At 59.0% G+C, this 12,309-nt stretch overlaps 2 protein-coding genes and 1 long non-coding RNA gene across 6 annotated transcripts in view; 1 reads left to right on the top strand and 2 right to left on the bottom strand.

Moving 5' to 3' along the window:
• Window positions 1-18: 18 nt before the first annotated feature.
• LOC119140333 (interleukin-1 receptor antagonist protein-like) lies at window positions 19-1,765 on the bottom strand. Its single transcript, XM_037371588.1, has 6 exons — window positions 1,514-1,765; window positions 1,372-1,420; window positions 1,101-1,290; window positions 835-1,005; window positions 580-725; window positions 19-494 (listed from the first exon to the last, which is right to left on the bottom strand). The coding sequence occupies exons 1-6, from the start codon at window positions 1,552-1,554 to the stop codon at window positions 282-284; spliced, it is 810 nt and encodes a 269-aa protein (XP_037227485.1). The 5' UTR covers window positions 1,555-1,765; the 3' UTR covers window positions 19-281.
• Window positions 1,766-3,639: 1,874 nt separating this feature from the next.
• OGDH (oxoglutarate dehydrogenase) overlaps window positions 3,640-12,309 on the top strand; it is a 34,520-nt gene continuing 25,850 nt past the window's right edge. For all 4 annotated transcript variants that reach the window (XM_037371581.1, XM_037371579.1, XM_037371582.1 and 1 more), the window contains exons 1-2: window positions 3,640-3,728; window positions 6,795-7,043. In XM_037371581.1, the coding sequence (XP_037227478.1) occupies window positions 6,822-7,043 (222 nt within the window). In that variant the 5' untranslated portion in view covers window positions 3,640-3,728; window positions 6,795-6,821. The remainder of the gene's footprint in view (window positions 3,729-6,794; window positions 7,044-12,309) is intronic.
• Window positions 7,368-11,085, bottom strand: LOC119140335. The gene is made up of 2 exons (XR_005101595.1): window positions 9,241-11,085; window positions 7,368-8,656 (listed from the first exon to the last, which is right to left on the bottom strand). It is a non-coding gene; the product is annotated as an uncharacterized LOC119140335 (long non-coding RNA).

The raw sequence follows: 12,309 nt of genomic DNA, 5'->3' as shown, positions 1-12,309 counted from the left end.
AGCAATGCCTCCCTGGGAAATCTTTTATTTTCAACTCCATCGCTAACAGCCCCATTCCCAATAACAAGACCCCAGCGTTTCCAACACAATACATACAAATGAAAAGCAAGGGGCGGACACAATAAATACGTATAAATTAGGGTGGCTCGGGCCCACGGGGCCTAGAGCTGCTATTTCACTTGAAATAGGTGGGCAGGACAAGGGTCCTGGTGGGAGGGGTTGTACTCGGTACATACAGCTTGAAAACCGGTGACTGCCGGTTGGGTTGGGTGTGGGGCTCCTCAGTGCCTGATCAGCTTGTAGGTGGCAATGTTGACCTGGTCGGGCTGGTTGGTGATGCCAACCGGCTGGTGGGGCTGCAGGGATGTGCAGATGAACCAGCCAGGGAAGGCGGCTGACTCGAAGCGCGTTGTCTTCTCTGGCAGGCTGTCCACACGGTAGAAGATGAAGCGGGTCAGCTCCACGCTCTCGATGTCCCTTTTGATGTCGGCTTCCTACAACCCGGGGGTGAAACAGGGTTCAGGGTGCGATGGAGCCCTCAACCCCATAGGGGATGGAGCAAGTGGGGCCCCCACTCACCTCCAGCTGCAGCATGGGCTCAGCACCACTCATCACGCATGAGAGGTAGAGTTGGTAGCCCTTGATGCCCAATGCCACCGGCATCTGCCAGGTCCCTGGGCCACCCTGTGATAACTGGGGACGGTACAGAGCGATGTTGAGCTTCACTGCAGAGAGAAGGGATGGGTTAACGGGTAGTCCTTGGGCTGTAGGGTGGCTCCTGGGTGGTCCCAGGGTTGGGGATGGGGACGTTGGGTCAGGACCATATCCTCTCACCTTTCCGCCCGGCGGAGGGTCCCTGCAGGTGCAGGGCCACCAGCTGGGTGGGTGACTCCAGCACGAAGCACTTCTGGTCGATGTCAAAAATGTCGAAGGACTGGGAGCGGGTGTAGCGGTAGACAGGTGCCCCAGCATAGCTGCTCTTGATCTGCTGGAAGGAGACGGGCTCTGTGGAGAGGGGGGTGGTCAGGAAGATGCCAGTGCTCTCCAGTCCAAGAGCATCCCTCGGCTGGGGTGATACCCCTGACACCATTCCCCCATACCAAAAATATCATCCAGGAAGGCCCCAAGGTCACTGTCGGCAAAGTCCTTGTGCATTGGCTGCTTCAGGAGCTTGGTCACGGCCACCACAAGGACGGCAGCCTGGCGAAAGGTCTTAGCAGGTTGTGCCTTGGTCACCATCACCTGGATGTCCACTCCGGGTGATGTTGCCTCCAAGTCCAGGCGGGATTTCTGGGGAGGAAAGGGGATGTGGGGTGAGAGCCCAGCTTCCCCATCGCAGGGGTCTCACCGTTCCCACCACTCCAGTGTTACCTTCTGTGGGCAGAGGCCGTTGGGGCCATAAAATGTCTCCTCGTTCAGGCTGAAAGGCAAAGGGAGATGGTGAAGCCAGGGCCATCATGGCACCAGGATGGCATTGTGTCCCCACTGTCCCCTTTGGCATGGCCACACTTACCTGCTGCTCTCCAGCGTGTCCAAATCGGGCACGAACGCCATCTCCAGTGCTGACTGCAAAACCCTGGGCAGAGACCTGCTGGTACCTGTTGAGTGCCGCGGCACTTGGCTGCCTGCCTCCGCCTGTCCTGCCTGCAGTGTCGCTTGGGTGCTCTCTGAGCCCAGCCTTGGCGTGGTGCGTTTTCAAGAGCCTCTGGAAGGAAATGCCGTCAGGGCGGGATTTCCACCTTTCGCAATGCCTGGGATTGCCCAGTTCCTCTGGTGAGACTGGGAGGGCTGGGGGGCTGGCTTCCCCCACGCAGTGCTGTGGGGCTGAGTGAGGGGCTGGGTGTGGGGCAGAGCAGGGGCGATGCTCCAGGGTTGGCATGTGGGGCAGAGCAGGGGCGATGCTCCAGGGATGGTGTGGGGCAGAGCAGGGGCGATGCTCCAGGGTTGGCATGTGGGGCAGAGCAGGGGCGATGCTCCAGGGTTGGCATGTGGGGCAGAGCAGGGGGGGATGCTCCATGGTTGGCATGTGGGGCAGAGCAGGGGCGATGCTCCAGGGTTGGCATGTGGGGCAGAGCAGGGGCGATGCTCCAGGGATGGTGTGGGGCAGAGCAGGGGCGATGCTTCAGGGTTGGCATGTGGGGCAGAGCAGGGGCGATGCTCCAGGGTTGGCATGTGGGGCAGAGCAGGGGCGATGCTCCAGGGATGGTGTGGGGCAGAGCAGGGGCGATGCTTCAGGGTTGGCATGTGGGGCAGAGCAGGGGTGATGCTCCAGGGTTGGCATGTGGGGCAGAGCAGGGGCGATGCTCCAGGGTTGGCATGTGGGGCAGAGCAGGAGCGATGCTCCAGGGATGGTGTGGGGCAGAGCAGGGGCGATGCTCCAGGGTTGGCATGTGGGGCAGAGCAGGGGCGATGCTTCAGGGTTGGCATGTGGGGCAGAGCAGGGGCGATGCTCCAGGGTTGGCATGTGGGGCAGAGCAGGGGCGATGCTCCAGGGATGGTGTGGGGCAGAGCAGGGGTGATGCTTCAGGGTTGGCATGTGGGGCAGAGCAGGGGGGATGTCTGGGGTCAAGGTGTGGGGCTGGTGCTTGTGTGCTGGCCCTTGGCGGCCAGGCTGACCCAGCAGGGACTGTACCAGCCCCATCCCACGGGGGCCACGATGATGTCCACCCTCGTCATACTGGGGACCGCGGCTGCCCCAGAAGGGCCAGTGGTGCAAGCGCTGCCATTCCACAATTTCCCCACAGCTTCATCCTGCACTGGCAGGGCTCTGCCACACCTCCTGTCCCTACCACCCCAGTATCAGATGGCACAGGACCCTGCTGTCCCCTTGGTCCCTTGTGCCGACCCATGCCACTCTGGGGACGTGGCTTTTGGGGACGCCATGCCCTTGAGGCCATTCCTTGTCACCGTGCTGCCGTACACCCCACTCTGCAGGACGCATCCTGCCAGGGTGCTGGCGGTTGCGCCATGCCGGCCGGGCCAGGGATGTGCATGGCTGGGCTTGTGTGGCCGTGGGCTGTTGAGGTGTTTTCCTGGTGCCCGTTTCACTTCCCGAAAGTGCTGCCCGGCTGCGTGGCTCCTCGGCGCAGGGCTGGCGTGGCTATGACTCAGCTGGCAGGAAATTGCCAGGAGCCCCTGAACCCCCGGGGCACCCCCCACCCGCCCAGCCCTGCCTGCGCCTGGCCGGCTCCCCGGTGCCCCGCGGGGCAAGGTCCGCCACGCGGGGATGCCCTGGAAGGCCTGAAGTCCTCCATGCCACGGGGTCCTTCCCAGCACGGTGGGGCTCTGCAGGCTCTGGCGGGGGTCCCCGGGCCATAGTGGGGGTCCTCAGGCTACGGTGGGTGTCCCCAGGCCGTACCGGGGTCCCCGGGCAAACTGGGGGTCCCCGGGCCATACTGGGGGTTCCTGGGCCCATACTGGGAGTCCTCAGGTTATGGCGGGTGTCCCCAGGCCGTACCGGGGTCCCCGGGCAAAACTGGGGGTCCCCGGGCTGTGGCGGCAGTCCCTGGGCCGTACCGGGGTCACCGCCCCCAGCGCCGAGGCCCGGTGCGAGAGCGGCCCCGCCCCCGCCGCCCCCGGGCTTCCTCCTGGCCCGGCCCGCGGCGGCGCATGCGCACCGGGCGCGCTCGGGGGCGGGGCGGGGCGGGCGGTGACGCAGGAGCGGGCGGGGCGGCGGCCGGGGCCCGCTGTCAGAGCCGGGACAACGAGCGGGGCGCACGGACGTGCCGGTGGGTGCCGCGGGCGGGCCGGGCGGCGTGTCGGGGCCGGGCCGGGCCGGGCCGGCCCTGGCGGGGGGCGGGCCGGGCCGGGGCCGGCGGGCGCCGGGCGGCGGGCGCGGGGGACCGCGGCCGCTCCCCGGTGTCCTTGGCGCCGCCGCCCGGGCGCCTCGGGGCGGGGGGAAGAGGCGGGCCTGCCGCTAGACGGGCAGCCCGGAGCGGCCAATGGGACGGCGGCTCGGCGCTTCGCACCGCTCCTATAGGCGGCGGGGGCGCCAAGCCTGGGCGGCGGCGGCGGGCGCTGATTGGCGGGCCCGGGCCCGGCAGCGCGGGCCGCGCGCGGTGGCGGGGCGTCACGCGCCCCTTTCCCGCCTCTACGTGTTGCTTTCCCCCTCCCCCCCGCCCTGTGCTCGGGGTGCCCGGTCCCGCCCGGTGCGGGCGTCCCCACCTGCGGGGCCTCTCGGGGCGGCCTCGGGGTGCCGGCGCTGCCGGGGTCGGCGGTGCTGCCTCCCCAGAGGGGCAGCGGCGGCCCCGGCCCGGGGGCGCCCGGTGCTGGAGCGGCTCGGCCGCCAGCCGCGGCCCCGCGCCGGCCCAGCCGCTTGCTCTGGCGCTGCGTTTGTTGTGCTAAGGCAGACCCGAGCGCAGCTCCTCGGTACGTCGGGCAGGTGCCGGGGGTGCCGCCCGCCGGGGGCCGCATTTAGCACCTTAATCTGCTCAGTGCCGCTCCCAGCCGTTCACCGGTTGGAACGGTCCTGTTGTTTGATCTCTCGATGAAATCTGGGTTGTGATCCGACTGCGGCCACGAGGGCCCGGCCTGCACGCCCGGGCTTCCCCTGCTCAGTCCTGCTGCGGCTGTAGCTGTGTGTGCGGTCGCCAGCGGGCCCTGCGCCGGTAACCGGGCTCGCTTTCCTACGCCCTGGCTCCCGGCTGCGCCTTGCATTACCCGGGAAGCGCCCCTGCTCCGGGCTTCCCCTGCTCTGCCTCACGGCACGGGCTCCCGCGCCTGCAGCCAGCCAGCCCCTTCTGCCAGAGGCCCCTCTGGTTCAGCTGGTCCGGGTGATTCCCTGGCCGGAGCCCCCCGTTCTCCAGAGAGGTCACCGGGACGCTGCGAGCGGCGGTACGAAACCAGACACCGAAGCTGGAGGGGCCACCTACGTGCCTGTGTGCTGATGCCCAGTTCAGTCGACTCCCTAAAATATCTGTTTGTGTTTTGCTGCTTAACTCTGAGGAGGGTAAGCTGGGAAAACGTCTCGTGCTGCCGCGCTTGCTGTCCTGCGCCTGCCTGCCTTCTCTTGCCTGTTACGGGCCTGGTTTGCCTGCGGGCAGAATTGAGCAGGCAGGGCAGAAAGGGCAAGTGGGCTTCCTTTTTTCCCTTGGGTGAATCTGTATAACACCTTGGCTGAATTAGAGTGATCCCGGGTCTTCTTCAGGCTCTTTGGACCAAAACCTTATGTTTTGAAGCAGGAAGCGTAGCTGCTGCTGTGTCAGGTCGCCCGAACTAGATTCAGCAAGGCAAACCTGGCAGCCTGGCTGATGAAACGCCAGTCACAAAGGTGTGTTTTTTTTCTCTAGTCTGCCATGAAACTTCATTTTAATCTGGTGAACACACGGTAGCTGCTTCGACATTGGGCTGCTGCTTGTTAAACTGGTTGGGGTTATGGAAACTGGCCAGCTGGGTCACGTCCAGCCTCGGGTCCTGCCTCTGGCAGAAGTCGCTGGGTGGAAAGGGCAGCTGCAAGAAGAGCTGGCTCCAAGCGCCAGCGCTTCCCTTGAGGTGATCTTGCCTCAGTGCTTTCTCTTGAGCTGTGGCTGCTGGTTGCATGTGCGTAAGGAGGAGCGTGGTTAACCTCAGGCCTCCCTGTCCATGCAGGGCTGCACCTCACCAAGAGCTACAAAGTGGACGTTGCAGGGGGGGACCTCTGAGAAGGTCCCTTGCCAGCTCCGGGTTGCTTCTCTGGGTTCTCTGGGCAGGGGGAGAGCCCCTTTCTGGGTCTTTCAGCTGCATTGACCTTCTTGGGTCTGAACTTGTAAGGAGAAGCGATGAAGTGGTCTGTCGTGGAGCCCACATCCCAAGTGCTTTGTACCACCGTACCTCTGCTTTGCATAGACAGTTTCTTCCCCATATACAGTTTCTTCCCCGCTTTATACTGATGCATATAATGCAAACCGGTGAGAAGAAAACCTCGGCCAAGCAGAGTGGTCACGGGGTGAGTAACGCAGCAAGAATCGAAGCCAAGACCTTCTACCTGGGTGAGAGAAAAAGCTTCTGTGCTGGGTCGACGTGATAGGAGTTGTCCTCTGTCTTGCGCAGACCTGGAGGAGCACGCCCTGCTAGATTTGATGAGCTGGATGTGACAGAAAACGTGACATTAAGATCCAGCTGGTAACAATTTTTTTCCAGTGCCTTTCTGGGCATAGTGCTTTAAAGTGCTTCTCTTCAAACTCGTATGATGTCCCTGCGAATGGGAAGTTGAAGGGCTAAAGTGTCCAGCTCCTGCTGAAATCTGAGAGGATTTTCTGGTTTAAAGCAAACAAAAAGAGGATTCTCAGACGAAGAATCAAAAAATCAAAAGAAGTCAAAGAATACTTCATGGATTCATTAGTGAAAAAGAAGTAGATGTTGCTGGCCAGGAGCTCAAGAGGGAAGCGCTGGGGGAACCTGATACCTTACACTTAATCCGGGCTGTGTTTCACCATCCAACATGCCTTATTTTGTACAAAGGTGCTGATATAAAAAGGTGCAGGTGGTTTTGACGTGCAGTGGCTTGTTTGAGACCGGTGTTGGATGCCCCAGCAAGCAAATCTGCTTTAACTGTCAGGGGAGATGACGGTGCCATGCCAGGAGCGATGGAGGAGGCAGACCTGGTTGTGCCGACTGTCTTGAGCAGAAACTGTTTCTCAGCTGTTGGGGACTTCACTGGGGTGGGGCGGGTGTGGATGGATTAATCTGTATTAAAAATTAATCCTAAACTCAGTTGCTCGTGCTCAGGGTTGACGGCGGGTGGAAGGGTGCGTGTGTCTCTGTTCTGTGCTCTCTTGCAATAATTTCTAAGCCACTTTTCCCTTCTGTCCCAACAGGAACTTGTGTGAGGCGACAGGACAAACATGCTTAACTTAAGGACTTGTGCAGCAAAGCTGAGGCCGTTGACGGCCTCGCAGACTGTAAAGACAATTTCCCAACACAGGCCGGCAGCACCCAGGACGTTTCAGCAGATCAGGTGCTACAGCGCACCGGTGGCTGCCGAGCCATTTTTGAGTGGGACTAGTTCAAACTATGTGGAGGAAATGTATTATGCTTGGCTGGAAAACCCCAAAAGTGTACATAAGGTAAGGAGCAACCTCGCCAGGAGATCACCCTCACATCTGTGTGTGTGTGTCTGAGCAGGGGGTTCGGGTAAGTGCACGCATCCCAAGGAGGACTGAATTCAGCTGGAGGGGCTGGATGGTTGTGGATGATCCTTTTGCCTGCTTTGGTGGAAAGAAACCTAAGCGATTCCTTGAGCAAGAGCCAAGAGGAGCTTCTCCGTTCAAGAGGGAACACCGAGGGCTTGTGGGACGTGGGCAGCATCCTGGATCACAAGCAGATACAAGGAGTGCCTTCTGCTGGGAATCCACCTTTAATGAGCTCCCAGTGCTTTTTTGGTTTTTTTGTTTTTTTTTTTTTTTTTTTTTTGTCCAGCTCTGATGGCTCATCAGGAGAGTTTATTCTGGAGCAGAGGATGGGGTGGGGGGTGCAGGGAGGGTATTTTTCACACCTTGACTAGTTTCCTTTTTGCTTCAGGCGTGGGTGGTGTTACATGTCGGGGTAGACGGGCCGTAGCTAAGCTTGTGCTTTGAGCTTGTGTGTGTAAAGCCAGACGGGTGATCTGCAGCCTAGGGAGGGGACTGGGTCTGGAGGCCAGAGGAATTCCCACCAGCAGCTCCTGAACTTAAAACTGGGGAACCAGCCTGGCTGTGGGCAGTACTTGCAGAGGTCTGTCTTGATCGGAATTAGTGAAGCTCCCCCAGCGCGGTGGAGGGCAACTCTTCAATGTAGAGTCCCGCAGGTGAGGGCTCAGCTGGGAAGAGAATTTCTGAAAGCCATCTCTGTTTTTCCCCATTCCCAGTGTTTCACAAGGAAAATGTTCCAGTGACTAAGTCTCAACATTACCCAGGGGATTTTTAAGACAGTTTCATACATGTCCTGATGTAGAGCAGGCGTTTTCTTTGTGCAGCAGCACACGAGCAGCCTGCGAACCAGGACGCGATGGTTAAATGAGCAGTCAGGGGTGAGGAAGGAATCTCATGCCCCAATGCTTGCATCAGCGTTGAGTATGTTTTCAATGGCACCAACCCCGTGCACCCAAAACACGCAGCCTGTAGGGTGCTATAAAGGCTTTACCGTAGGATCAAAGCTGAAATTTTCACAAACAAGGATGTCTTGATGCTTCTTTCAAGGCAAACAGGTAGCTGAGCCAAGCAATACAGACTCAGAAGACATGAAGTATGTTTGTTTGGGTTGTGCCCTTTGCCAAACAGTGACATGAAAGCTACCCAAGCACGTGCACATGGTGCAACGCAGTCCTTCAGAGGCAGGATATTGAGTTAAAAGCCATGAATCTAAATGACGTAGTCTAATTTAAAAATGAGTGAGGGTTACACCACGCTTCTCCCACTGACGGGCACAGTTGTGTCTCTGGCAAAGAGTCTTTGTGGTTTGATACTGGCTGTTTGATCTTACAGCCCCTGCTCAGTCTTGAATGATGCTCTGAGTGGATGTGAGAGTAAACATCAGGACTCACCAGGGCAGCTGGCAGGGAACCGTGGCTGGGTGCTGAGGCTGGACCTCTGGATCTCTTCTGGTCTTGTCTCCTCTTTAATGTAGCTCCTGTAGCTTTGTCAGCTTGTCTATAGGTAGGCAGTGCATGCGGTGCTGCGTGGGAGTCCTTGTGCATGCTCGGCTGAAGAAATAGGAGAATTTAGGTTGGAAGGAGCCTTGGGGCCTCTACCCCAGCATGGCTGTCTTGGAGGTGGCATCTGGCTTCATGGCTAGAGCAGGTCACCTGGGGGCCTTGTGCAGCCAAGTTCTGAGCCCCCACAAGGGTGGACCTCCCACCACATTTCCAGGCCCCCAGTCCCGTGTTTGTGGTGAAGTGTGTATTAGTCACTCCTGGAAATCGGTGTCCCTGGAAGTATTTTTAAGTGCTCAGAGAGCAGTGCAGGAGCTGACAAGATTTTTGCCTCCGCTGCAGCTGGAAATGGTTTGTGACAGCAGGAAAATCGGTGTCACGTGAAAATGAAATGTCAATGAAAATGAAATGGGGTCGTATCATTGCCAGGAAGCGAACCTGACACTGACAATATAAAACCCAAGTCTTACGGACTGCTTTTTGAACAAAATGAAGCTGGCACCCTGCTTGGCAGAAAGGGCGTTGGGCCAGGGAGATTGGACTAGGTGATCTTGGAAAGTCCCTTCGAGCCCAAACCATTCTGTGATCCTGTGAAATCCAGCTCCCGGTCCCACAGCTTCTGGTGGGGTTAATACCTGAGCTGGCTCGGACTTTGCTGTTGCTCCCTGATGTACTTGGCCCTCATGCGTGACTCATCGCTCCTGGGTGGATCCCACCTCGTTCCAGTGACCCCTTCACCAAGATCCCTTCCCAGCTCCTAGCTTCGCCCCTTTCTCCTCTGCACTTTTTCCTGGCTCACCCTGTCCCCGCTGGGACGCTGAGCCGCCGTGGTGGGATCGGTGCTGCAGCTGTGCCTGGTCTCGGCCCGTGAGCAGTCCCCGCCGGCCTGCGTCCCATCTGGCGTGACGCTGAAGCAGCAGTGGAGCGCGTCACCCCTGTCACTGATAAAGCGTTGGCTTCCGTCCCGTCAGATGTAGGGTCAGATCCAAGGGTGGAGTTCACCGAAAAGCTGGGCTGTCACACGGGCCTGGCTGCCGCTTGCCTGTTCCGTGCACAGAGAGGGAGCGGCTGCTCCTCGCCCTCGTTCTGCTGATGGGGGTGAGACCTTCAGCCAGGGAAGAGCTGGAGTGTCTTTGCTGTTGTCACCAAAAACCTGAGACCTCCAGCCAGCATGAGTGTCCCAGCTGAGCAAAATGAATTCCCTTCCTGCATGCAGATGCTGGTGTTTAAAACTGCAGAATATACTTCAGTGCTTGTTTAGAGTAGGGAAGATTTAAAAAACCAAACCAAACCAAACCCCGCTATTTTAGGTTTGGGTTTTTTTTCTGCATGCAGTCCTTCAGCTGAACTCCAGTTTCTGAGTCTGGTGGGCAGAGCTGGGGAAGGAGGAGGTGAGGGTGCGGGGGCCAGTGCCAGTGGGCTGCCAGAGGGTCGGTGCTGCTCGTTCCTGGGACTGCTTCCCGGGGCAGCGGGGATGCCGCCCTCCTGCCCCCACGCTGCCAACTCAGGTGTGGGGCTGGCTGCTAGCGACGCTTGGCACAGCCCACGCCGTCTCCTCAGGACCCCAAGTAACTTGCTTGCTTCAGGGTAGATGGCTGGAGAGCTTTGACTGCAGATAGGTGATACCTGCAGTCAGACCTCCGTGACGAGTTTAGCCTTCCTACAGGGCAGCCCCAGTGTGTAGGATGAACTTGGTAAAGGGCGACAGCTCTCCCCTTAGGTATGTACATCGAATGGTCTTTAACGTGGACTTCTTAGTACACCGCTGTTTTGATTTTTATATTGAAAGTGGCTGTATGACCGTAACGTGTGTAGACCGTGCTGTGTAACCCCGCCACGACTGCAGGAGCCTGCAGTCTTCAGCGAGGCCAGACCCCCATGCCCGGCCATGGGAGGTGCCTTCCCTGCGTCCTCCGCAGCCGTGCTGGCAGGCAGGGTCCAAGCCTGGATCTGGTAGGAGTGTTGCCTGAGAGTCTGAAACATTTGGGTTTTGTTACCCATCTTCGAAAGCAAGCGCCTCAGAGAACCGAAGGTCCTTGTTGGTGTTGATAAGGGACAAGACGATGTGCAGAGCACGAACTGATCGATCGCTGCTTGACCACCTATGCTCGGCAAGGGCTACCTGCTGTAAATTTGGTTTGAGCTCCTCCTCTTCCACCTCTAAGCTCTGAATGTTCCTCCTCTTCTCGCTGGTAAAGCAGGAGGTGCTGCCTGGCTTGCTGACCGTGCAGAGTGGGTCTGGTTGATGCTTTCCATGCCCTGGAGTCAGCATCAGGAGAAGGAGCAGGGGTGCAGCCTGGGCTCTAGGCAGGGGCTGTGTCTCCCCTGCGCATCTCAGCCTGCTGCACCCCCAGCCCACCGAGGTGGCTTGCAGTGGATGGAAGATGTCGCCCTCCTCTGCCTGCCCGACCTCCGAGCTGGCTTTGTGGCGGAGGCTGGGACATCTGAGCCTGTGCCCTTCTCCGAGAACAGAGTCTGATAAATGAAGTGAAAGGTGCTGGTTTCTCCTGGAGAGCTGCTCTGGGGCTGTTCTCAGCAGAGAAGCCTGGGGTGAGCTCCGCTGGCAGAGCCAAGCTCAGAATCCCTCTGAGCTATCCAGGCTTTGCTGGGGCAGCTGGCTCTCCTGCCCGGCTTTGCCGGCGCAGGAGCAGCGGCACAGAAGAGCGCTGGGAAAGCTGCTCCGGGCTGATGCCTCGTGCCGTGGCTGTGGTGGGATGTGGCCGCGGGACGGTCACAGCAGGGACCTGGGGTTGGTGGTATTCAGCGTGCTGAGACCTGGGAGCTGCCTGTAGGCTTGGGCGCTGGGGAGGTGCTGGCTTTGGTGAAGTGGTAACAATGAGGTGCTCAAAAATCTGAGCTTGGAGCTGGAGGAGTTCTTGCAGGGCTGCCATGGGCAGAGAGGGAATAACGTGCTGGATTAAGGCAAAGATCTCCTTCTCGTGATACAGCAGGATGGTGCTGATGGGGCTGTTCAGCCTCTCCCACGGGATACGTGAGCTCCAGAGGCACCGCCATGGGTCACCAGAAACCCCTGGGACGGCCCTTGAATACTCTTGAATTCAGAACTGCATCAGCAGCTTGAAAGCTGACATTTTTATAGCGCTTACCAGGGCCACAGCCTTCACTGGGGGCAAAGCCTGCAGCCAGGTAGCCTGGGAACTTCTGTAATTACGTTGGGCAGTAAAGCATTTAGCGAAAGTGCCTGAGCTGACTGAGCCGGCGCCGCACCTTGTTTGGAGAGCTTCAAATGAACTTTTTCTTTCAAAACAGAAGCAAACTGCATCTCCAAGAGGTTAATGCTAGTAAATGTCAGCAGGGAGGAGGTCATAAAGGCAACACCTCTGCCTCCTGGCTCTGTCCCCAGCGCTGCTGTCGGCCCCTCCTGGGGCTAGCAGGTGCTCCCTTTCTCTTGCCTGTCTTTATCTTCCAGTTTGTTAAACAACCTTGAACCACCGAGCAAAGCAGCTAGCCTGATTCCTCCCCATCTGAAGGGCACCGAGCCTGTCGCCAGGGCGCTCGTCCTTCTTGCTGGCAGGCTTCTGGGGCAGCCCTGAGCTCTGAGGCTGAGGGAGGGACTTGGGCTGCTCCCACCAGTGGCCAGCAGTAAAGATTGTACAAAAAGCAGCTCTCCCTCTTTTCCTGTCGAAATTTCCTTTAGCAGACAGCGATCAGAATGAGGTTGGGTGTTTTCTGATTTTGCTTCT

Source organism: Falco rusticolus, chromosome 20 (assembly GCF_015220075.1).
Source record: "Falco rusticolus isolate bFalRus1 chromosome 20, bFalRus1.pri, whole genome shotgun sequence".
Classification (NCBI taxonomy): domain Eukaryota; kingdom Metazoa; phylum Chordata; class Aves; order Falconiformes; family Falconidae; genus Falco; species Falco rusticolus.
Note: the sequence above shows the minus strand (reverse complement) of the source record. Positions and strands in the feature narration are given on the sequence as shown.